This window comes from Lepidochelys olivacea, assembly GCF_965140295.1.
Source record: "Lepidochelys olivacea isolate rLepOli2 genome assembly, chromosome: 2".
Lineage (NCBI taxonomy): Eukaryota > Metazoa > Chordata > Testudines > Cheloniidae > Lepidochelys > Lepidochelys olivacea.
In genome coordinates, this window is record NC_140412.1 from 215,014,950 (window position 1) to 215,038,809 (window position 23,860).

The 23,860-nt window shown below is 44.5% G+C and overlaps 1 protein-coding gene across 2 annotated transcripts in view; it reads left to right on the top strand.

Moving 5' to 3' along the window:
- The first annotated feature begins 1,275 nt into the window (after window positions 1-1,275).
- CRPPA (CDP-L-ribitol pyrophosphorylase A) overlaps window positions 1,276-23,860 on the top strand; it is a 193,317-nt gene continuing 170,732 nt past the window's right edge. Inside the window, exons 1-2 of one of the 2 annotated variants that reach the window (XM_084621301.1) lie at window positions 1,276-2,395; window positions 17,962-18,241. In XM_084621301.1, the coding sequence (XP_084477427.1) occupies window positions 2,241-2,395; window positions 17,962-18,241 (435 nt within the window). In that variant the 5' untranslated portion in view covers window positions 1,276-2,240. The remainder of the gene's footprint in view (window positions 2,396-17,961; window positions 18,242-23,860) is intronic. The other variant, XM_084621302.1, reaches the window with a different exon arrangement.

Genomic DNA, 23,860 nt, shown 5'->3' on the forward strand with positions numbered 1-23,860 from the left:
GCTCTTTTAGTTAAAGTGTGGCTCACGGAGGCCCCCCACACCTATCAGACTGGGGTGGCGCGGGGGTGAGGTTGGGACCTCTGCCTTGCAGTAGGGTGGTGGGGTAGGGGTTTCTGCCCAGTGGCAAGGAGGATCTCAGGGCTTCATCCCTGTAGGGCACTCCTGTTCGGGCTTGGGGCTTCAGCAATAGCAGGACAGAAGTCTTGAGCCCTGGCAGGTGCCCCTTGGGGGCTGAAGCCCCAAGCTCTAGCAGGCATGCCCTTGCTCTTGAACTTCTGAAAACTGTTATATGCGGCTGAGAAGGTCAGTAAGTTTTCCCACCCTGCCATAGAGGGTATCAATGGCTGACTTTCCAGTTAGCAGGGCAATTTTAAGTCCTTCCTTCTGCTCCATTTATGCTGGGAAATTTGGATCTAAATGACAGGTCTCAAAGAACCAGGTTTCATCCTTTTACAAACAGTAAATTATTTGTTTCATAAATGCTGAATCACGTAACTGAGACAAGTGTGTTAGATAAAGAAATGCCACATCTTACCATGCTGAATGCTGTGAAGACTATAGTTAAAAAGTGCTTTGAAGATAGGGTTGCCAACTTTCTAATCGCACAAAACTGAACACCCCCGCTCAGAGGCCCATCCCCTGGCTCACTCCATCCCCCCCCCCCGTTGCTCGCTGTCCCCCACCCTCACTCAGTTTCACCAGGCTGGGGCCAGAGGTTGGGAGGGGGTGTGGGCTCCAGCTGGGGGTGCGGGCTCCGGGATGAGGGGTTCAGGGTGCAGGAGGGGGCTCTGGGCTGGGGCCAAGAGGTTCAGGGTGTGGGAGGAGGTGCAGGCTCCCGGCTGGGGGTGTGGGTCTGGGGTGGGGACAGGGATGAAGGGTTTGGGGTGCAGGAAGGGGCTCAAGGCTTGGGGGGTGGGATGCCAGCTCTGGGAGGAAGTTAGGGTGTGAGAGAGAGTTCTGACCTCGGGCAGAGGGTTGGGTATGGGAGGGGGTTCAGGGTGTGGCACTAGCTGGGCAGTGCTTACCTCAAGTGGCTCCCGGAAGCGGCCAGCATGTCTGGCTCCTAGGTGGAGTGGCCAAGGGGCTCTGTGCAATGCCCACGCCAGCAGACACCACCCCTTGCAGGCAGGCACTGCCTGCACAGTTCCCATTGGTTGCGGTTCCTGGCCAATGGGAGCTGCGGAGCTGCTGCTTGGGGGTGGAAGCAGCGAGTGGAGCATCCATGGCCACTCCTGTGACAAGGAGCCAGATATGCCAGTTGCTTCCGGGAGCCGTGCAGAGCCAGGGAGCCTGCGTTAGCCCCACTGCGCTGCCCATCGGACTTTTAGTGGCCCAGTCAGCAGTGCTGACTGGAGCCGCCACGGACCCTTTTCGACCGTGCGTTTCAGTCAAAAACTGGACACCTGGCAACCCTATCTGAAGATGAAAAAATGAGCTAAGCACTGGGACATGCTTTTCTCGGGCATCTATCACCACAGTGGGCTAGAACCAGTTGGCTGGGGCGAATTCTCCACTACCTTGTACTTGTGGCTCAGATCGGACCCGCCCCGCTTCGTCACTGCAAAACCAGGCCAGCAACGCACCACCTGGCACAGGACTAGTAGCCCGCGGGGGCCGGGGGCCGGGCACTGCTGCACGCTGGCCTCTTCAGGCCCCAGTCGGGCGCCAAGGGTTACACTAGCCCTGGGCCTGCACTAAATTACACGCAAGGACAGGCCAGCGTGGACCTCAGGGGATGGGGAGCTGCAAACAGCGGCTCCGCGGCTTGGCAGGGGGCGGATGCGGGAGTCGGGGAGCTGGGGCATAGCCCGGCTCCCCATGTGGAGACCAGCGGCAAAGAGCGAGACCGCCCGCCCGCGTGCAGCCGGACTGCGCAAGCGCATTGCGGAAGCCTTCTCTGCGCCCCCCCGCGCCTTCGGCGACCTAAAGGGCAGCTGCCGGGCTGCCCCCAGGGTCTCATCCGCTTGCAGGGCAAGGAGCCGGCCACCCCAGGGCAGGCGGGAGTGACGCGCTAGGCCCATGCGGGGAGCGGCCGCCCACTCAGCCTGGGCGAGTCGGGCCAGTCCCGGGGGGGAGGCTGGATTCTCGGGATCGCGGACGTTGCAGGGGAGATAAGCGACGCGGGTGGGCGAGGGAATCGGCCGCTTGCCCTGCTCCCGCTCTCTGCGCCCCCGCCGGGCCCCGGGTCTGGGGGACTCCCGCTGGAGCTCGGGAGCGGACGCTCGAGGCCTAGGCCCGTGATGGAGCCAGGGAATGTCTTGAGCGGCGGAGCCTCGGTGGCCGCGGTGCTGCCAGCGGGCGGGAGCGGGGAGCGCCTTGGGGGCGCCACCCCGAAGCAGTTTTGTGCCCTGCTGGGCAGGCCGCTCATCAGCTACACGGTGCGGGCGCTGGAGAGGTAAAGAGCCGCCCCACCCCCTCCAGCACCCACCCCCGGGACATGGCTCCCCTAACCCCCCACCGCACCCCCCCCCCAGTTCTGTCTGCCGCCTCCCTTCCGCCCCACAGTCCAGCCCCTCCTACACCTCGGGACACGGCCCCCCTTCCTCCCTCCCTCCCTGCCCCCAGACTGGGCACCCCACCCTCTGGGATTAAACTCCCTCTTGCTCCCTTCTGCCTTCACCTCGAGCCACCTGCCTGCCGCAGCCTGGGGGGGGGGGGCTCTGCCCCTGTCACCCCCTCCCCCAGTCCAGCGGCCACCCTCTGAGCCCCAGATCGCGCCCTGGGGTTCTGGCACCAGCTAGTCTCCTCCTGCCGCCCCCCGTTGGGAGGCGCTTTGCCACCGGCTTCACGCTCCAGGACTCGTCACCTGCTGAGTTCCCGCTCCCCCAGCTCCTGCATACTCAGCTCGTTTGCTGCCCCTTTATGTATCTCTTCTCCCCTGGGCTTGTCTGTCCTCTGCGTCGTATCCCTGGAGCTGCTGTCTCTTGTTGCATGCCCGCTCCCAAATACACTTGGCAAAGTTGGGAACCCCCCACCCCACCTGTACTCAGAATCATAACCAATTCTATTTCTACTCCTGAAAAAAATTCATGGGTTTTACTGAGGGCTGGAGTAAACAAGTGCAGCTCCTGATGTGGTGAGCCTGAGCTGCATCCACTTGTATGATGGTGAATTTGGCTCTGTTTCTACAACAATATAGCTATTGTTAGAATTACATATTTGGGACAAGCAAGTATTTCTCTCTGATATCATCAAAATGTTTATATATTAATCAAATCCAGTTAAATTAAACAAGTCACTTCTGACTGTTCCTAATATGATTCTCCTGAGTTTACTTTTCTGCCCATAGCCAAAGCTTTTGGCAATGAAAGTGGGGTTAGTGCTGATTGACATTCCTGAGAGAGAGGGAGAATTCACATCCTCCAGTTTTGGGTGTGTGTGTGAAATGCAGTGCTCTCTATCAGAAATCACTACAGGCCTCCTTTATTCCTGCCCCTGGCATCACATATGCATTAATACCCTACCTTAATAGAAAACATGAAGTATCTTGTGGAATTAATTAAAGTTCAGTTGAATTGTAAATTGATAACTAACAAAATGTAAGGCTGCATCTGTGGCTCTTCTTTGTTTCTGCTGAAGCAAAGAATTCATGTATCAGGACACTTCGGCAGTTAATATTTTTTCCATTTTACAAGGTTGCTGGATTTTAGACATGTGACTGTCTGTGGATGTGTAATAAATCTTTAATTTGTAGTCTCAAATGTTAACATACTACACAGGACTGGACCTTGCATAATTTAAAATGTGAGAGACACATACTATAGACCAGGGGTGAGCAAACTTTGGCCTGCCAGCTGTTTTAATCCAGCCCTCGAGCTCCAAGGGGGAAGCAGGGTCTGGGGCCGCTCCATGCAGCTCCCAGAAGTAGAGGCAGCCAGGGGCCTCCGCTCTGCATGCTGCCCCTGCCCCAAGTGCTGCTCCCATTGGCTGGGAACCACAGCCAATGGGGGCAGTGCCTGCAGACAGGGCAGTGTGCAGAGCCACCAAGCCACGCCTCTCGTAGGAACCAGAGATAGGACATGCTGCTGCTTCCGGGAGCTGCCTGAGCTAAGGGCTTCCTGCACCCCTGAGCCTCTCCCCCCCCCCCCACACCACAACTTCCTGCCCCAGGCCTGATCCCCCTCCTGCACCCCTCGATCCCAGCCCAGAGCACCCTCCTGCACCACACTTGAGAGCCTGCACTCTCAGCCAGAGCCTGCACTCCTTACCGCACCCGTGCCCTAGGCCTGATCCCCCTCCCGCCCTCCGAACCTCTCGATCCCAGCCTGAAGCACCATCCTACACCCCAAACTCCTCATTCCCAGCCCCACCCCAGAGCCTGCACCCCCAGCTGGAGCCCGAGCCCTCGCCCCAGCCCGGAGCCCCTCCTACATCCTGAACTCCTCTTTTTTGGCCCCACCCCGGAGCCCCAACCAGAGCCCTCACCCACTCCTGCACCCCAACCCCAATTTTGTGAGCATTCATGGCCTGCCATACAATTTCTATTCCCAGATGTGGCCCTCGGGCCAAAAAGTTTGCCTACCCCTGTCCTGGGCTAACAAACTCATTGGCCATCATTCTGTTCAGTGCAAATGTAACAGAATATAGTTAGTGGACCAATATCTGCTATGAATATCCAAAAGTAAAATTGCACACTTTTTTTCTCATTTGATTTTGATCACCCATTTGATTTATGAATTCAGTATTCAAAATATACAGAAAAAAATACTTTCCTTGAAGGGACTTTGCAATGACCCAAGACCTTCTGGTTCCAATGCCGCCAGAGTGTCTTGTCTGTTCACATATGCCTAGTGGCAGGAGGCAGACTTTCCAATTCTAAAGAAAGGTGGGAATATACCTTTCCATACATTTTCAATCTTGCAGAAAAACCTGTGTTGTCAAAGATTAGGAAGCTGAACTCCAGCTAGTTACTCGGTTTAAACATGAACAGGTATGTCAAAGGATTTCATGCTGCCAAGAATCTGCTACAATAAATTCCTTTGAGGCTTGTCGGTTATGTCCTTCACATATTGTATTCTGGCTTCCCATAACGTATTCTTACTTGACTTGAAATCTCACATGCCAAATTCCATTGGCAGACTTGTGTGTAGGTATCACATAAGACTATTTCAGAAGTGGTATATATTAACTGAATATCTGTGTTTTTTAAACAGCATTAGGGGCCAAGTTGTTATCCTGATGTTAACTATACCTTACTTTGCCAGTATAGCCCCATTGATTTCACTGCAGTTGTGGGTGGAGTCAGGTGTTGTCACTGTTCAGTGCGAATATGGACAACTGACTAACTCTGAGTTATTAAGCCTCATGACAGGCTTAAGGTTAAATGCTGCTACTGTTCCCCTTTTCTAGATGAATAAATGGAGATACAATGCAATTAAGTGACTTGCCATAGGTCTCAGAGCAAGCCAATGAGAAGAGCTGAGGAATAAAGCCCAGAAGCCCTAACTCCTCGCTTCATATATGCTCTGATAATAGACCTCGCTGCTTTTCTGCACTAGGATAGTTTCCTAAGGACACTTGCCACCATTCAGAACTACTGCACCTGTATTCTCCCTCCCTGGTTGAGCAAGGCAACACTTTTAGGTTTCATTCTCCCTGCCATCACCTTTTTTCGGCAGATACCCGCATCTCTTTCTTTCCTGACTGGGGTTTTTCAAGGCTGCACAATTCCCTGCTTTACTATTAGTGTCCCAGCAAGTCAGACTGCCTAAGCAGGCCTGCTTTGCTTTTCTTCTCCAAGGCGATAACCAGTGTAATTGCCTACTGTTATAAAGGTACTACCCAGCTCTTTCTAAGCAAGCGAGTTTATTCTTAAAATAAAACATTTGCAGAGAAAACCTTACGAACAGTGATAGATCCTTCATGCATGCTAATAAGCTTACTGAAGACTGCCCCAGCTCCAACAAGGGGTCTGGGAGGTGGCCAGTCCTTCAAACCTGTCCTTAAGGAGTGGGGCACCTCTTTGGACAGTGTGTCCTGTGTGTTTGGATCAGAAAGAAGGGTCTATGTCAGTTTCAATTCAAGTTATTTACCCTAAAATCCTTTCTTTGTTGGTCTCTGGAGAATCCAGTTTGAACCACTCTGTGTGAGTCTCTCTCAATGGTGGTACCTCTGTAGAAGTGTTACAAATTGACTGGATTTCCCTAATCAGCCCCAACTGTTGTTTGTTCCTAGAGGGCTGTGGTCACCTACTGTAATCTGCCAGGGTATAGGCAGCCTACCTTGCAGGTGGAGCCAAACCTACCCTGGTGGTTATGGTGGTAGTTTGAGTAATGGCAGGCAAAGATCCAGGGTTCAGACTCCAGTCCAAAGGTGACACTGGAGTTGCGGTTGAGGGGCCAAGCCAAAAATCAGAACTGGAGTTTGAAGCCAAAGGGTAAACCGACATCTGGTCAGAGCCAGGAGTCAGCAATCACATTTAAGCTAAAGGGTAAGACGGAGTCAAAGTCAGCCAAGAGTCTGAGTCAGGAGTCAGAAACTAGAATTGAGCTAGAGCAGGGCTTGGAGCAGTAGTGAGAGCGGGATAAACACAGCTGCAGGCATGGTACATATTGAGCAACCACTGGAGTAGTGTTGCTGCAAGGCTCAGATAGCAGCCTGCTGGCTCCCCCTGCCCAATCAGGAAGTGTAGGGGTAGGGGCTCACAGGGCCCAGTTGAGCTTGCTGGGTTGCCTTGTGACCAGGCTGAGAGCCAGCTCTTCCCCTGATACCTTCTCCAATGAAATTACAAACAGTCCCCATCCCACAGTGATACACAAACTTAATATGGTAAGATCTCCCAAAGATATTGCAGGATATTGCCATATTTGTCACAATGCTGGCCATCTTTATTAGGATATGTCAGTTCATCCAGTTTTTGTCCAGGTTTCTTATGGTAAGTCCTCATGATGTCCAAACAACTTTAACAGAGAGAGGTTTCCTCTGGATTCAGAGTAACAGCCGTGTTAGTCTGTATTCGCAAAAAGAAAAGGAGTACTTGTGGCACCTAACCAATTTATTTGAGCATAAGCTTTCGTGACCTGCAGCTCACTTTGGTTAGTTTCTAAGGTGCCACAAGTACTCCTTTTCTGTTTCCTCTGGAATTACTCTTTCTAGCAGAGATTTTTTTTGTGGAGTTCAAGCTAGTGTCAGATTCTATAATTTACCATTGCTTGAAGACTTGATTGATTTAAACACCAATGCTTCTCTTCCTTTATTTCTTAAGAAAAGGGAAACCTGAGATAAATTCTTCATTTAAGCAGGAACACATTCACTCTGCAAGTAGCAATATGGAGAGAAAAATCTAAACAGTGGGTTTGGAGTGTTGTTAATAACACTAATGCAGCAGTTTTGTTTTCTTGTACATTTAGCAGAAAAACATTTTTCAGTGGTGTTAAACTTATTGAAGAATAAATATTTTTCATAGAGCCAAATAAAGACCTGCAAAATTGCTGGTCAAATATGTTGGGCCAAATCATCAACAGATATAAATGGGAGTAGTTCCACTGAGAACTTTGCTGATTTCTACCAGCTGAGGATCTGGCTTGCTGTAACTATAGGAATTATTGAACTGCATTAAGAGGTGACCATTAGAAATCTGGAGGGGATGTGGGGGCCGGGGGAATCCTCTGCACTTCAGTGATCTCAGTTTTGAAATGGCTTCAAAGAAGTTACTCCAGATTTTTTCAATGATCAGAGTTGGGGGCCCATTATTTTGATCTCTTGTTTACTCATTTGGAAGTTGTTTTCCAAACTAGGATTCATGTCTATACTGTTTGGGGATTATCCCGTTCTATAACATTTTTGATTCGTGTGTATGTATATATATGGCAGACTATAAAGCATTTTGGGAGCTCAGAATAGATCTCTTTCTCAGTTACTGCATTGTACAGATTCTTTTTCATATTATATGTGATCAGACCAGACTGAAAGCTTCCGCTTAAAAGTTTTTTTATAGTTGAAAAAAAGGAAAGAATGATATTTGACATTTTAAAACAAAATTTTCAAGCTGATTTTGAATTTTTTTTTAAATTGGTGAAGTTTACCATCAAAAGATAGAAGTTGAACAGTTTCAGGAAAGAATTAAGCACTCTGCTGCTATATTGACTGTCTGTTGACATTCCACATAGAGTCACTAAATAATTTTGAAATGTGTCTATAATCAGATCCTCAACAGTCAATGCAGCTGTGTGACATGGAATTCCTGTTAATGAGAAATCTGCAGTGTACTAAAACAATACTATATTAATATTTTTCATCATTCTTATAATCACTTGGATGTAGTGCCATTGTATGGATCAAAGCATGGACTCTTTCCTTTTTAATCATTCTGGGCCACCTATGCTTTTATACGACTAGATTGTGTCCTTAAGGCACAGCCCTAAATTAGGATTGCCAACCCTCCAGGATTGTCCTGGAGTCTCCAGGAATTAAAGAGTAATCTTTAATTAAAGATTATGTTATGTGATGAAGCCTCCAGGAATATGTCCAACCAAAATTGGCTACCGTACCCTAAGTAGAGCCACACCATCCCAGAGTAAGCTCAAGAAGGGATTGTCCCTGATCTCAGTGGAGAGGGGTGCACTCAGCCTTCTACAGGGTTTGTGCAGAGGTAGGGTGCAGCTGTGACTCCTCCCTGCCACTTTGTTGTGGATTGCACCAGTGGAGGCATTGAGCCTTCCTATACCGTACAGGCAATGGCTGATCATAGTCTGCCCTGATAATGTCCCTCTTCTCTACCATTATCAAAGAATCATAGAAATATAGGGCTGGAAAGGACCTCGAGAGGTCATCTAGTTCAGCCCCCTGCGCTGTGGCAGGACCAGGTAAAGCTAAACCATGCCTGACATGTTTGTCCAACATATATTTAAAACCCCCAGTAATGGGGATTTCCCAACCTTAGAAGCCTGTTCCAGAGCTTAACTACTCTTATAGTTAGAAAGATTTTCCTTATATCTAACCTAAATCTCCCTGGCTGCAGATGAAGTCCATTACTTCAGTGGACATGGAGAATGTTCTCTTTATAGCAGCCCTTAACATATTTTGAAGACTGTTATCAGATCCCCCCTCAGACTAAACATACCCAATTTTTTAACCTTTCTTTATATGTCAGGTTTTCTAAACCTTTTCTCATTTTTGTTGCTCTCTTCTGGACTCTCTCCAACTTGTCCACATCTTTCCTAAAGTGTAGCATCCGGAATAGGACACAGTACTCCTGATGAGGCCTCACCTGTGCTGTGTAGAGTGGGACAATAATCCCCATGTTTTACATACAGCATTCCTGTTAATACACTCCAGAATATTATTAGGTTTTTTGTTTTGTTTTTTGGAGCTGCATCACATTGTTGACTCATAATCAATTTGTGATCCACTAGAGCCCCCAGATCCTTTTCAGTAGTACTACCACCACGAGAATTATTTCCTATTTTGTAGGTGTGATTTGATTTTTCCTTCCTACGTGAAGTACCTTTCACTTGCCTTTATTGAGTTTGAAATTTTATTGTTAGATGGTGCAAAAGATAATTAAGATACCAGTTTCCCTACCTCTCCACGAGACACTGTGCATATGATAGCTGCAGTGTGGTCAGTGTCATTTGGCTTCAGAACAAGGAATTTGAATGCTGTTCGTGTATCAGTCTGTCACTAGTGAAAATGCAGACCAGATTTTGCTTTCGCACCATCTCACAACTGTGTGGAGTTCTGCAGTTTAGCAAGGGATAGCACAAATCTCTTCTTTAGTTTCTATTAATGTGAGTATGCCTTTCTCCCTGAGTTTTGCTTTAATTTTAACTCAAAACATGCAAAGAATAGTTGAGTTGAGTTCAATTAGTTTGCCCTAGGTTTGTGTCAAAATCATGCAAAAGTGGAAGATTTTTATGGCTAGATGTATGACTGTACTGAAGTACACTTGAAGGATTCACATGGAGTGAAACGGGAAACCAAGGTGTCAGATGATTTCAGGCTTTGTAACAATTTTTGCACAGATTTAATACTAGGGAGTTGTGGAGGCCTTTTTTTCCCGACAGTAAAGCAGATTGATCACATATAAGTAGAAAATATTTTTTATGTTGCAGAATTTTAATAATTGTGTTCCCATTTATTTCTTTGTTTTAAGCAGAAACTAATTTTTAAAAATTATCTCTAAAACCATTAATGCTGTTTCCGTAGTTATAAAAAATACTCAAATCATTGTAGATAATCTTCTAATTTAGAAGTAGATACTTACACTTGGCCTAGTGGGGCCACGTTTCTGTTCCCCCTATCCTGTTCTTTACAGGATATGTTAACACAGACTAAGCAATGCTTAAAGTGTGTGTGTGTGTTGGAAGGGTCGGGGTGGAGGAGAGAATCATAGAATATCAGGGTTGGAAGGGACCTCAGGAGGTCATCTAGTCCAACCCCCTGCTCAAAGCAGGACCAATCCCCAACTAAATCATCCCAGCCAGGGCTTTGTCAAGCCTGACCTTAAAAACTTCTAAGGAAGGAGATTCTACCACCTCCCTAGGTAACGCATTCCAGTGTTTCACCACCCTCCTAGTGAAAAAGTTTTTCCTAATATCCAACCTAAACCTCCCCCACTGCAACTTGAGACCATTACTCCTTGTCCTGTCCTCTTCTACCACTGAGAATAGTCTAGAACCATCCTCTCTGGAGCCACCTCTCAGGTAGTTGAAAGCAGCTATCAAATCCCCCCTCATTCTTCTCTTCTGCAGCCTCTCCTCATAAGTCATGTGTTCCAGACCCCTAATCCTTTTGTTGCCCTTCGCTGGACTCGCTCCAATTTTTCCACATCCTTCTTGTAGTGTGGGGCCCAAAACTGGACACAATACTCCAGATGAGGCCTCACCAATGTCGAATAGAGGGGGACGATCACGTCCCTCGATCTGCTCGCTATGCCCCTAATTATACATCCCAAAATGCCATTGGCCTTCTTGCCAACAAGGGCACACTGCTGACTCATATCCAGCTTCTCGTCCACTGTCACCCCTAGGTCCTTTTCTGCAGAACTGCTGCCTAGCCATTCGGTCCCTAGTCTGTAGCGGTGCATTGGGTTCTTCCGTCCTAAGTGCAGAACCCTGCACTTATCCTTATTGAACCTTATCAGATTTCTTTTGGCCCAATCCTCTAATTTGTCTAGGTCCCTCTGTATCCTATCCCTGCCCTCCAGCGTATCTACCACTCCTCCTAGTTTAGTATCATCCGCAAATTTGCTGAGAGTGCAATCCACACCATCCTCCAGATCATTTATGAAGATATTGAATAAAACCGGCCCCAGGACCGACCCCTGGGGGAGCATGGGAAAAGTTCACAGATCCCAGGAAAACTTTTTTAAAGGTGGGGTGAATGGGGGAGTTGCTGAGGGGCGCAGAGCCGCTACCTCATACAGCACCCAGGTGCCTGCTGCTGCCCCATACAGCTACCAGGATGCTGCTGTACTCCCCATGTGCAGGCACTGCCCACTCATTGTCCTGTCAGCCCTTTGGTCACACACCAAGGGCTGTGTACCTGGATGAGCAGAACAGCCTGGGGATGGGAGCTGAAGGAGCCTGGGAAACAGCATATGTAGTAGCTCTGGAGGGCTTCAACCTCAGCACAGCCTAGAAGTTGGGGAGAGCAACAGGGGGCATGGGTCATTCTCTCATGGGTCATCCTTAGCACCTTGTAGGACAGGATTAGAGCTGGGCAAGCAGGGAGGGATGGGATGAGGAGCAGCAAAACAGTAGGGATGGGAAAAGAGGGCAGAGGCAGCACCTCTGGAACAGATCCTAGGGACTCACTGCACCCTCAGAGAGAACCCCCCAACCCTATTGACTGTCACTGCACCCCAGCACTGAGAGAGATCCCCAACCCCACAGTCGCTGTACCTCAACAAGACACACCCAACTCTACTGACTGTCATTATACCCCTGCCTGGCCCCAGAGGGTCCCCCAACTCTCTGTCAGTTCACCCCAGTCCTGCTCTCACTTTACCCCCAACCTCACTCACTGAATGTTACTGCACCCCTCCAGCCTTAGAGAGACCCCAACTCCACTGATTGTCTCTGCACCTTGACCCCTGAGAGAGACCTCCAATCCCACTGTCACTGTACTCAATCTTCCCAGCCCCAGAGATCCCCTCAACCCTACTGTCATTTCACCCCCAGTGAGACCTGCAACCTCAACTGTCACTTCACCCCTTGTTGAGGGTCTCTCTATGGACTCCACTGAATCTCACTGCACCCCTCAACGCCCTATTCCCAGAGAGACTCCAGACCTCACACAATGTTAGTGTAGCCCCCAGCCCAAGAAGGAGACTTCAACCCCACTGAATCTCACTGCACCCCCCATGCCCCAACCCCCCAGGATATATTTTGTTTTAAGAATTTGTATGAGGCCTGTTGACTCATTTAAAGACAATAACAATAAATAAGTATAAATAGTGTAATGAGCTAAGTTGCATGTAATTATGTAATATTTATATAAAAGAAATTGTGAATTGTCTGTATTAAGTGCATGAAAATTTTCAGTGGGTGTTATGATAGGCCTCCCCACTTTTTTTCAGACCACTTTAAGCACTGAGTCTCGGGATTGCTCTATACGACACTAGCCTACTGAGGATTAACCAGAGTACTTGTGCTTTGCCCCTGCCTCCAATGAACCCCTTATGCCCAAATGGTGGGGTGGGTGGTATTATAATAAGAGAATCCTCAACTGTCAGTCTGAGCAAAGGGGGCTTGGTGCTGAGGATCATGTCTGATTTTTTAGTACAAAACCATTATGTTATTGCAATGTTAAGATTACACATTTAACAAAGGTTGCAGATCTCTCGAGACATGTAGATAGACTTATGTGTAGTGCTGGGGAGGAGCTGGTGGTCTTGGTATATGTAAGTACCAATGACATAGGGAAGGATAGGAGAGAGCCAAATTTAGGCTGCTAGGTAAGAGATTTCAGAGTAGCAGCCGTGTTAGTCTGTATCCGTAAAAAGAAAAGGAGTGCTTGTTAGTCTCTAAGGTGCCACAAGTACTCCTTTTCTTTTTAGGTAATAGATTGAAGTCCAGGACCTCCATGGTACCATTCTCCGAAATGCTTCCAGGTTCCACACGCAGGGCCAGTTAGACAGGCAGAACTGCAGGGTCTCAATGCGTGGATGAGATGATGGTGTAGGGAGGGGGGGATTTAGATTTATTAGGAACTGGGGAAACTTTTGGGAAAGGGGGAGCCTATACAGGAAGGATGGGCTCCACCTAAACCAAAATGGAACCAGATTGCTGGCACTTAAAATTAAAAAGGTCGTAGAACAGTTTTTAAACTAAGGGCTGGGGGACAGCCGACAGCTGCGGAGGAGCACATGGTTTGGACAGAGACATCCCTTAGGGGAGGATCTTCTAATAGAGATTGTCTATGTCCTAGTAAGGAGAAGATTATAAAATACAGGTAGGATCTGATGAGAAACAGTCAAATGAAAAAAAGTCTCATTCAATTACATCATGTAATGGGAAACAGCTAAAAAGTGACAAGTTTTAAAAACGTTTATATACCAATGCTAGAAATCTAAATAATAAGATGAGTGAACTAGAGTGCCTCATATTAAATGAGGATATTGATATAATAGGCATCATAGAAACTTGGTGAAATGAGGATAATCAATGGGACGCAGTAATACCATGTTACAAAATCTATCGGAAGAACAGAACAGGTCGTGCTGGTGGGGGAGTGGCACTATATATGAAAGAAAGCATAGAATCACATGAAGTAAAAATCTTAAATGAACCAAACTGTACCATAGAATCTCTATGTACGGTAATTCCATGCTCTAATAATAAGAATATAGCACTAGAGATATATTACCGACCCCCTGACCAGGGTGGTGATAGTGACTGTGAAATGCTCAGGGAAATTAGAGAAGCTGTTAAAATAAAAAACTCAATAATAATGGAGGATTTCAACTATCTCCATATTGACTGGGTATATGTCACCTCAGGATGGAAAGCAGGGATAAAGTTTCTTGACACCTTAAATGACTGCTTCTTGAAACAGCTAGTCCTGGAACCCACAAGAGGACAGGCAATTCTTGATTTAGTCCTAAGTGGAGCGCAGGATCAGGTTCAAGAGGTGAATATAGCTGGACCGCTTGGTAATAGTGACCACAATATAATTAAATTTAACATTCCTGTGTTGGGGAAAACACCAAGCGGCCCAACACTGTAGCATTTAATTTCAGAAAGGGGAACTACACAAAAAGGGGAGGTTAGCTAAACAGAAATTAAATGGTACAGCACCAAAAGTAAAATCCTTGCAAGCTGAATGGAAACTTTTTAAAGACCATAATAGTGGCTCAACTTAAATGTATATCCCAAATTAAAAAACATAGCAAAGGAATCAAAACAAAGCCACCATTGCTAAACAACAAAGTAAAAGAAGCAGTGAGAGGCAAAAAGGAATCTTTTAAAAAGTGGAAGTTAAATCATATTGAGGAAAATAGAAAGGAGCATAAACTCTGGCAAATGAAGTGTAAAAATATAATTAGGAAGGCCAAAAAAGAATTTGAAGTACAGCTAGCCAAAGACTCAACAAGTAATAGCAGTTTTTTTTTTTAAGTACGTCAGAAGCCCGAAGCCTTCTAAACAACCAGTGGGGCCACTGGACGATTGAGCTGCTAAAGGAGCACTCAAGGACAATAAAGCCATTGCGGAGAAACCAAATGAATTCTTTGCATCAGTCTTCATGGTTGAGGATGTGAGGGAGATTCCCAACCCTGAGCCATTTGTTTTAGGTAATAAATCTGAGGAACTGTCCCAGATTGAAGTGTTATTAGAGGAGTTTTTGGAACAAATTGATAAACTAGATAAACTAAACAGTAATAAGTCACCAGGACCAGATGATATTCACCCAAGAGTTCTGAAGGAACTCAAATGTGAAATTGCAGGACTACTAATTGTAGTCTGTAACCTATCATTTAAATCAGCTTCTGTACCAAATGACTGGAGGATAGCTAATGTGACGCCAATTTTTAAAAAGGGCTCCAGAGGTGACCCCGGCAATTACAGGCCGGTAAGCCTGACTTCAGTGCCGGGCAAACTGGTTGAAACTATAATCAAGAACAAAATTATCAGACACATAGATGAACATAATTTGTTGGGGAAGAGTCAACGTGGTTTCTGTAAAGGGAAATCATGCCTCACCAATCTACTAGAATTCTTTGAGGGTTGTCAACAAGCATGTGGACAAGGGGGATCCAGTGGATAAAGTGTATTTAGATTTTTAGAAACCCTTTGACAAGGTCCCTCACCAAAGGCTATTGAGCAAAGTAAGCGGTCATGGGATAAGAGGGAAGATCCTTTCATGAATTGGTAACTGGTTGAAAGATAGGAAACAAAGGGTAGGAATAAATGGTCAGTTTTCAGAATGGAGAGAGGTAAATAGTGGTGTCCCCAGGGGTCTGTATTGAGCCCAGTCCTATTCAACATATTAATACATGATCTGGAAAAGGGGGTAAATAAATAGTGAGGTGGCAAAATTTGCAGATGATACAAAACTACTCAAGATAGTTAAGTTGCAGGCAGACTGTGAGGAGCAACAAAAAGATCTCTCAAAACTGGGTGACTGGGCAACAAAATGGCAGATGAAATTCAGTGTTGATAAATGCAAAGGAGTGCACATGGGAAAACATATTCTAACTATACGTATAAAATGATGGAGTCTAAATTAGTTGTGAACACTCCGGAAAGAGATCTTGGAGTCTGTGTGGATAGTTCTCTGAAAACATCCACTCAGTGTGCAGCAGCAGTCAAAAAAGCTAACAGAATGTTGAAAATCATTAAGAAAGGGATAGATAATAAGACAGAAAATATATTGTCTCTATATAAATCCGTGGTATGCCCACATCTTAAATACTGCTTGCAGATGTGGTCATCCCGTCTCAAAAAAGATATATTGGAATTGGAAAAGGTTCAGAAAATGGCAACAAAAATTATTAGGGGTATGGAATGGCTGCCAAACGAGGAGAGATTAATAAGACTGGGACTTTTCAGCTTGGAAATAAAGACGACTAAGGGGAGATATGATAGAGGTCAAAAAATCATGACTGGTGTGGAGAAAGTAAATAAGGAAGTGTTATTTACTCCTTCTCATAACACAAGAACTGGGGCCACAAAATGAAATTAATAGGCAGCAAGTTTAAAACAAACAAAAGGAAGTATTTCTTCACACAGTACTCGGTCAGCCTGTGGAACACTTTGCCAGAGGATGTTGTGAAGGCCAAGACTATAAAAGGGTTCAAAAAAGAACTAGATGAATTTATGGAGGATAAGTCCATCAATGGCTATTAGCCAGGATGGGAAGGGATCGTGTCCCTAGCCTCTGTTTGCCAGAAGCTGGGAATGGGCGACAGGGGTTGGATCACTTGATGACTACCTATTCTGTTCATTCCTTCTGAAGCACCTGGCATTGACCACTGTCGGAAGACAGGACACTGGCCTAGCTGCACCTTTGGTCTGACCCAGTATGGCTGTTCTTAACAATCCAAAGAATTAGATATGACAAAATATATGGTCCCAACCAAAAGTATCGTTAACTTGTTATTTGTGTTGAGAATGCTCAAAGTCAGCAGGAGGGAGCAGTAGATCAGAGCCTGGGCAGTTGCTTTGGCCACTGTGCTCCTTGCTGCCTCAAATTCCCCCTGGAACCACCCAGTTATTGTATCGTTTCAGTGGGTTATTTTTTGGGTTTGCCTATTTTTGTGTAAGGAGGGTGCTGGAGGAAATTCCTTCTCATTCCACAGTTCGCTAGATTCATGTATTGTTTCCATTTTTAAAAATAATTGTTGTACACATGGAAATGATATACTGATTTTATTTGGTTGGGTTTTTTAGATACTGTCTGCGTAGAGTTTTAGGAAACAAACATGGAAATGAATGAACTTGGACTATGCTGTTAAATATTTTGAAATGCAGTACATGAACACGATCTTTATTTTCTGATGCATATATAGAACAACCAAGGTATAAATAATGTTACTTCAGTCAGCACTTCAACCAGTTCAGATTAGTGTATTTTTAAAATCTAATCTAGGTAGGTTCTTCTCTGTGTCCATCACAATGCTATTTTTGGGGTCAGCACATTTAGCAAACTCCCCCCCTGCCCCGCCACTACCACCCCCCCCCAAAAGTTTATCTAAATAATGTTAAGAACCATCAGATTATTGTCTTCATCGTCGAAACAATGTTGTGGGACTTAAATATTTGTACATTTTGTGAAACTAGCTTTATAAAAAGGTAAATATATATGCAGAATACCACTATTTCCAGACCACTGTTACAATACTACATTATAACCATATTTTAACATCTAGCTTCTACCACTGTTGTTTGACTCACATAGCATCTTCCATATTACTGTCCATCTCTACCTTGACAGTGATTCACTTTCTAGCATCTGTCCAGAGTCTCTTTGCTGTCTGACTCTCATTCAGTTGTATGTGTTCTGATACACAGTAGAACTTGGAATAGTCCAAAATTCTGTGTACCAAATGATATGAGATTGAGGTTAAGAGCAGCAAGACTATAACTGTTGGTTAGAGTGCACACACATTTGAAAAGGAAGTGACAGGTCATTGGGACCCAGAATGGGATTGGACTCAATTAGTTGATAAGGTTGGTTGACGAGGAGATTTCTGTCTGGTATATCTGAAGTCTTACTCCCTAGTCCTTCAGTTTATGTGTGGGCAGACTCCTGCACAGAATCCCATTGACTTCATTGGGGCTCCATCTGGATGGAAGGGTCCACCCACATGGCTCTTTTTTCAGGATCAGAACCTTAGAGTAGCAAACTGATATAGCAACTTTAAAATGTTGGGAAGTGCTTCATTATGTTAATATTTTTACTGATAATAAAGTTTCTTGCAACAAGAATGTATTTATTTTTAATCCTAATCCAGGTGCTCAAAGTTTTATTTAAGAATGCATGCAAACAATATTTATGCTTCTCTACAATTTCTTACAGAATAAACTGGATATCGGATATTGTTGTGGCGGTGTCTCTAGAGAACATTGAAACAATGAAGTCTATCATTGAAAAATATGGCCACAAAAGAATTACGGTTGTAGAAGGTGGAATGACTCGCCACCGGTCAATTTTCAATGGACTGAAAATCTTTCCAGAGAGCAAGCTTTCCAGCTGTCCACTCCAGAAACCAGAAGTAGTGATTATCCATGATGCTGTGAGGCCATTTGTCGAGGAAGATACTCTTCTTAAAGTGGTTTTGGCTGCTAAAGAACATGGGGTATGTACAGCACAACACCTGAACTCTGTAAACTCTTACATGGTACAAAGTAAAGTAGGAACTGTATTAATACCTCAACATAGTACCATACATTTTAAATGGAACAAAATATAGGACCCAGTCATGTAAGCAGGTCAGCTTGGGTGGACGTGCTTACAGGATAAGGGCCTTATTTGCCATACAGAATAATATATAACTAGGATATGGAATTAATTTGCAACTTGTAAGGTAGGAAGTTACCAGCCTGATGAGAATTTACTGTGTATGCTTGATCCTGCTGGCCTTTAGTATGCAAAATTTTGTTGACCGATACCTAAATGCTCCAGTGATGCATAGTTTATAGTTATCTAGAAGAGAGAGTAATATTTTTGTGGCATAACAAAGCGCTTTCCCTATTATACTTTTCCATCTCACCCTTTATCACGAATTCCTTCACAAAGTAACTGGCAAAAGTACTGTTCTTATTACATTACCTGATTTCCTTAAAACCCTTAAACACTGACATATTGTGTAGAATTACATACAAGTCTTGTAGATCAGTGTTTGCTTTTTTCTTTGGATACAATGAAATTGAGATCTTATGCTGATGGGAATAATTAAGCATCTGATGGAGTAAGTGAGCTGTAGCTCACGAAAGCTTATGCTCAAATAAATTTGTTAGTCTCTAAGGTGCCACAAATACTCCTTTTCTTTAAGCAGTAAATGGCAGGGAGGTTAGCTAACAGTTAGTTAATGATCAGCCGCAAGCCCTAAACACACCTGGTCATTAACTGCCAGGAAATGCCTGTTTTGGAGATCATTATTTCTATTGTTTTCCTTTATAAAATAGTTTTTGTGTTTGTTGTCTTGAGCTTTGTCTGATGCTGTTAATACAGTTTTTGTTTGCAGTACCTGTGTTTTCCTAGTCAGTAATCATTAGTACATTAAAAACAGGATATTTCTGAATGCTGTTAGGATTTATAAGAGACATCTTATAAATATTCGTTAAATGGAATTAAAATATGACAGATTTTAATCTGATGCATAGACAAAGCATGGAGGACATGATCTGTAATTTTCTAAGTAATCTCAATGAAATTATTGGGGACTATGACTGTGAGTAAGGTGAGCAGGACTCGGCCCTGTATTTTTAACGGAACTCCTAACATTATTATTCAACAGTCATATAGTAAAACTATGTTCAGTTATGCATCTGAAAAGTATTAAAGTACTGTATTTTCTGCATTGCTACATAAAGTTCTACATGTGAACACATTATATTACCACTTGTTTAGGGGGGCAAGGGTCCCCTCAAGTCCCCTCCAGGCTCCATTTCAGGTCTTTATGCTGTCTTTTTGTCCTTCCCCCAAGCGGGTTCTTGGAGCAAACAAACAAAAGAAGAATCCTCTCCCCTCTCCTCCCGTATGGGAGAGAAGAGGAGAGTTAATGGGAAAATAAAGAGAGGTAAGGGTGGCTTGGAACTCATGCAGTCTTCTTGGGTCTACTCTTTGGTCTTAGTCTAAATGGGGTCTAGCCTCTCCTTATGGGGTGTACTGCTCTGTGGCTGGTTCTTGCCGCTTCAGGAGCAGAGAGGATTGTTATCTCACTTTCAGCAAACCTGTCTAAGGTAGGCTAGCCTCTTCCTGTTCACCACCCCTTCCTGTGGCAGCTTTTCCCTTTAAGCCCCTCCCATCCTCACCAGCCTTGCAGGTGCCCCACATTGGAATTGAACAGGCCCAGGGGAGCTTGTTAATCTCCTCTCTGTCAGTGTGAGGGTGAGTGCCCTGTCATACGTTGCTATGATTTGTTTCACTTACGTATCATATACTTTAATATGGGATTATTAGCATAGTGTAACCTTCTGTATTAACTGATTTTTACATGGTCCGTGGTTTAAGTGTCACACTTGGGGAAAATTAAAATGCATTTTTACATACCTCTATATTTAACCATGTTGGGTCATCGCTTTATTCTTTTGATCACTGATTCTGAGAGGTGCTCAGTGATCTCAACTGCCATTTATTTCAGCACTTAGCAGGATCAGGCCTTTTTCTTTACCAGATTAAAGTCCTAGACCTGCAACTCATTGTACATGGGTAGACCGGTGTATTCAGGTGGAGCCTCACTGACCTCAAGTGCATAACAGATTGCAGGATCATGGTGTAAAATTCTAAATATTTGTATATTGTATAGGCAAAAAAAGTCTTGAACTAGAGTTGAGGAGAATAAATATCAGTAACGTAATGGTTTTAAATAATAATTAATAATAATACAGTTGTTACAAGAACATAATAATTTTTAAAAATCACTCACCTAAGAAATTCAGAGTTCAGGTTAAGCAAAACAGAAACCCAAATGTTTAAATTCTACAGTATCCAAATTGTGCATGAGACAGAATAGAAATTTTGTAATGGTGCTTATGAAAATCATATATTCTATAATTCTTCATCATTTTCTTGAGCCTGATTCCTTTCCTTTTCTTTCTCCACTGCTGGGATCAAGTACCATCAACACCAGAAGGCATCTACTTCATGAGTTGGGTGCATATTGATATTTGGATACTTACACTCAGCTTGGGAAGTTGTAAAGTTTTATTACTACCAGCCTTCCCCATTCTGATGTCTGAAGACAAAACTGTCTCATGTTCAACCTGTTCCCTGCAGTGAACATTACAGTAGAAGGTCAGCAGCATCAGTACGTTTCTGTCTTTTCCACTGAGACAAGGCTACTGCTGAAAAGAGGATGAGGCCTAATGCTTCAGACTCAGTGACATGGAAATGGCGATGCCTAAGATCCTCACAATGGCAGTGCCTCAGATTCCTCACATTTTTTGGAGTTTCCACAAAGATCTCACAGAGACTTCCCTTTACTGGACTTCATTTCCTCAGGGAGTAGTTGATGAAAATTGTGTTGACTCAGGTAGCAGGGCAAGGGCATTGACAGCACTGATGCAGGTGGGAAGGTTGGTGTAGTAGGTAGGGCATTGAACTGGGACTCAGGAGATCTGGGTTGAGTTCCTGATTTACCACAGACTTCCTTGGGCAAATCAACCGTATGTTTCAGTTCCTCATGAGTACAACAGAAATGATAACTTCCCTATCTCAAAAGGCTGTTGTGAGGATAAAATCTGTTTATGACTATGAGGCACTGGGATACTAGAGTGGCAGGAGTATATTGGGAATAAAATTCCCCTGGTGCCTGTCCATTTTGGGGAGTGGGGTAAAGGAAAAGAAGTCATGAAGTAGTAGCTGTATTTGAAGCTGTGGCAGTGGTGTATCAGTCTTAGAAGTGAGTTGTGGCATTTCTTAACTTGTAGGAGTGGGACGAGCCATTTGTTAAAATATGTTTTATGAACATTACATTATGTAAGAGCTCCCAGAGTATATTTATGATTATAAATCCAAATACATAAAGCTCCATGGCAATCGGCTTATATTTTGGTAGGTTGTCTTCATTAGTAAGAGATGAAATAGACTCGACTACTTTTGCTTTAGTGACAGTTTAGAATCATAGAATATCAGGGTTAGAAGGGACCTCAGGAGGTCATCTAGTTCAACCCCCTGCTCAAAGCAGGACCAATCCCCAACTAAATCATCCCAGCCAGGGCTTTGTCACGCCTGACCTTAAAAACTTCTAAGGAAGGAGATTCCACCACCTCCCTAAGTAACGCATTCCAGTGTTTCACCACCCTCCTAGTGAAAAAGCTTTTCCTAATATCCAACCTAAACCTCCCGCACTGCAACTTAAGACCATTAATCCTTGTTCTGTCATCTGCTACCACTGAGAACAGTCTAGATCCATCCTCTTTGGAACCCCCTTTCAGGTAGTTGAAAACAGCTACCAAATCCCCCCTCATTCTTCTCTTCCGCAGACTAAACAATCCCAGTTCCCTCAGCCTCTCCTCATAAGTCATGTGTTCCAGTCTCCTAATCATTTTTGTTGCCCTCTGCTGGACTCGCTCCAATTTTTCCACATCCTTCTTGTAGTGTGGGGCCCAAAACTGGGCACAGTACTCCAGATGAGGCCTCACCAATGTCGAATAGAGGGGAACGATCACGTCCCTCGGTCTGCTGGCAATGCCCCTACTTATACAGCCCAAAATGCCATTGGTCTTCTTGCCAACAAGGGCACACTGTTGACTCATATCCAGCTTCTCGTCCACTGTAATCCCTAGGTCCTTTTCTCCAGAACAGCTGCCTAGCCATTTGGTCCCTAGTCTGTAGTGATGCCTGGGATTCTTCCGTCCTAAGTGCAGGACTCTGCACGTGTCCTTGTTGAACCTCATCAGATTTCTTTTGGCCCAGTCCTCTAATTTGTCTAGGTCCCTCTGTATCCTATCCCTGCCCTCCAGCGTATCTACCTCTCCTCCTAGTTTAGTGTCATTTGCAAACTTGCTGAGGGTGCAGTCCACACATAGTCCTCCAGATCATTAATGAAGATATTGAACAAAACTGGCCCCAGGACCGACCCTTGGGGCACTCCACTTGATACCGGCTGCCAACTAGGCATGGAGCCGTTGATCACTACCCGTTGAGCCTGACAATCTAGCCAACTTTCTATCCACCTTATAGTCCATTCATCCTGCCCATACTTCTTTAACTTCCTGGCAAGAATACTGTGGGAGACCATGTAAAAAGCTTTGCTAAAGTCAAGGAACAACATGTCCACTGCTTTCCCCTCATCCACAGAGCCAGTTATCTCGTCGTTTAGGATCTGCACCAGTCATTTGGAGACTTTTAAAGTCTGCTGGAGCCTTACATTCTAGTTGGCTTGCCTGATTTGCCAGTAAATATATTTCCAGAATTGTTCCTGTCCATTAGAGGTTGCCAATGTACCCAATTTGAAATTTCTAACACAAGCCATTTTTGAGATAGGTGATGACAAAAAGCACTAGAACTTTCCAAATATGATTGTCATTTTGTTCTTGAGTCCCATATCTCAACATAATTTTCCTAATCATCTTAAACTTGGGAAAATATTGCTTGCTGGCCACATTCCACACGTGTCAAAATTTAAGTGGAAAAGTAGTCTTCTGTGACAGTTTTAGGGGGAAGGAGGCAAATGTGGGTTACAGTATAGTGGAAAACATGTCTAAGTCTTTGTTCTGGAGAGTCTGCTATCTTTCAATGAGTTTAACCACCAAATGAAGTGATAACAGTGATTCATCACAGGGGTCCTTTCTCCTTTTCTTCTTGAAAAATCCTTTCCCATTATAAATTCAAATGTCTTTTAAAATGATCATCAATGATTATTCAGATCCTGATCACATAATTAACACAGTGTTTTTGTAAATCTGCTATTTTAACTTAAGGTTATTTCTAATAGTGATAGAAGCATGGGATTATTTATGGTGATGTGAACTTTCAGATAAGATTGATGTTGCAATGAGACTAGCATTTTTGTTTTCTAAATGTGTTTGTGTTTGTTTATGTGAAGGATATTTTTGGATCTATTCTGTCCTGTCATCAGACTCTTACTGTTTTGAATGTTTAAATTCCCACTTAATGCTAAAGGAAATAAACTCAGACACTTCATTTACAACTGAGTAATATTATGTTTGTGATACAGTGGATGATTTTTTTTTCTCACTAATTTTCTTCTAGGGTGATTATAGTATCTAGCTGCATAATCTTTCCAAAT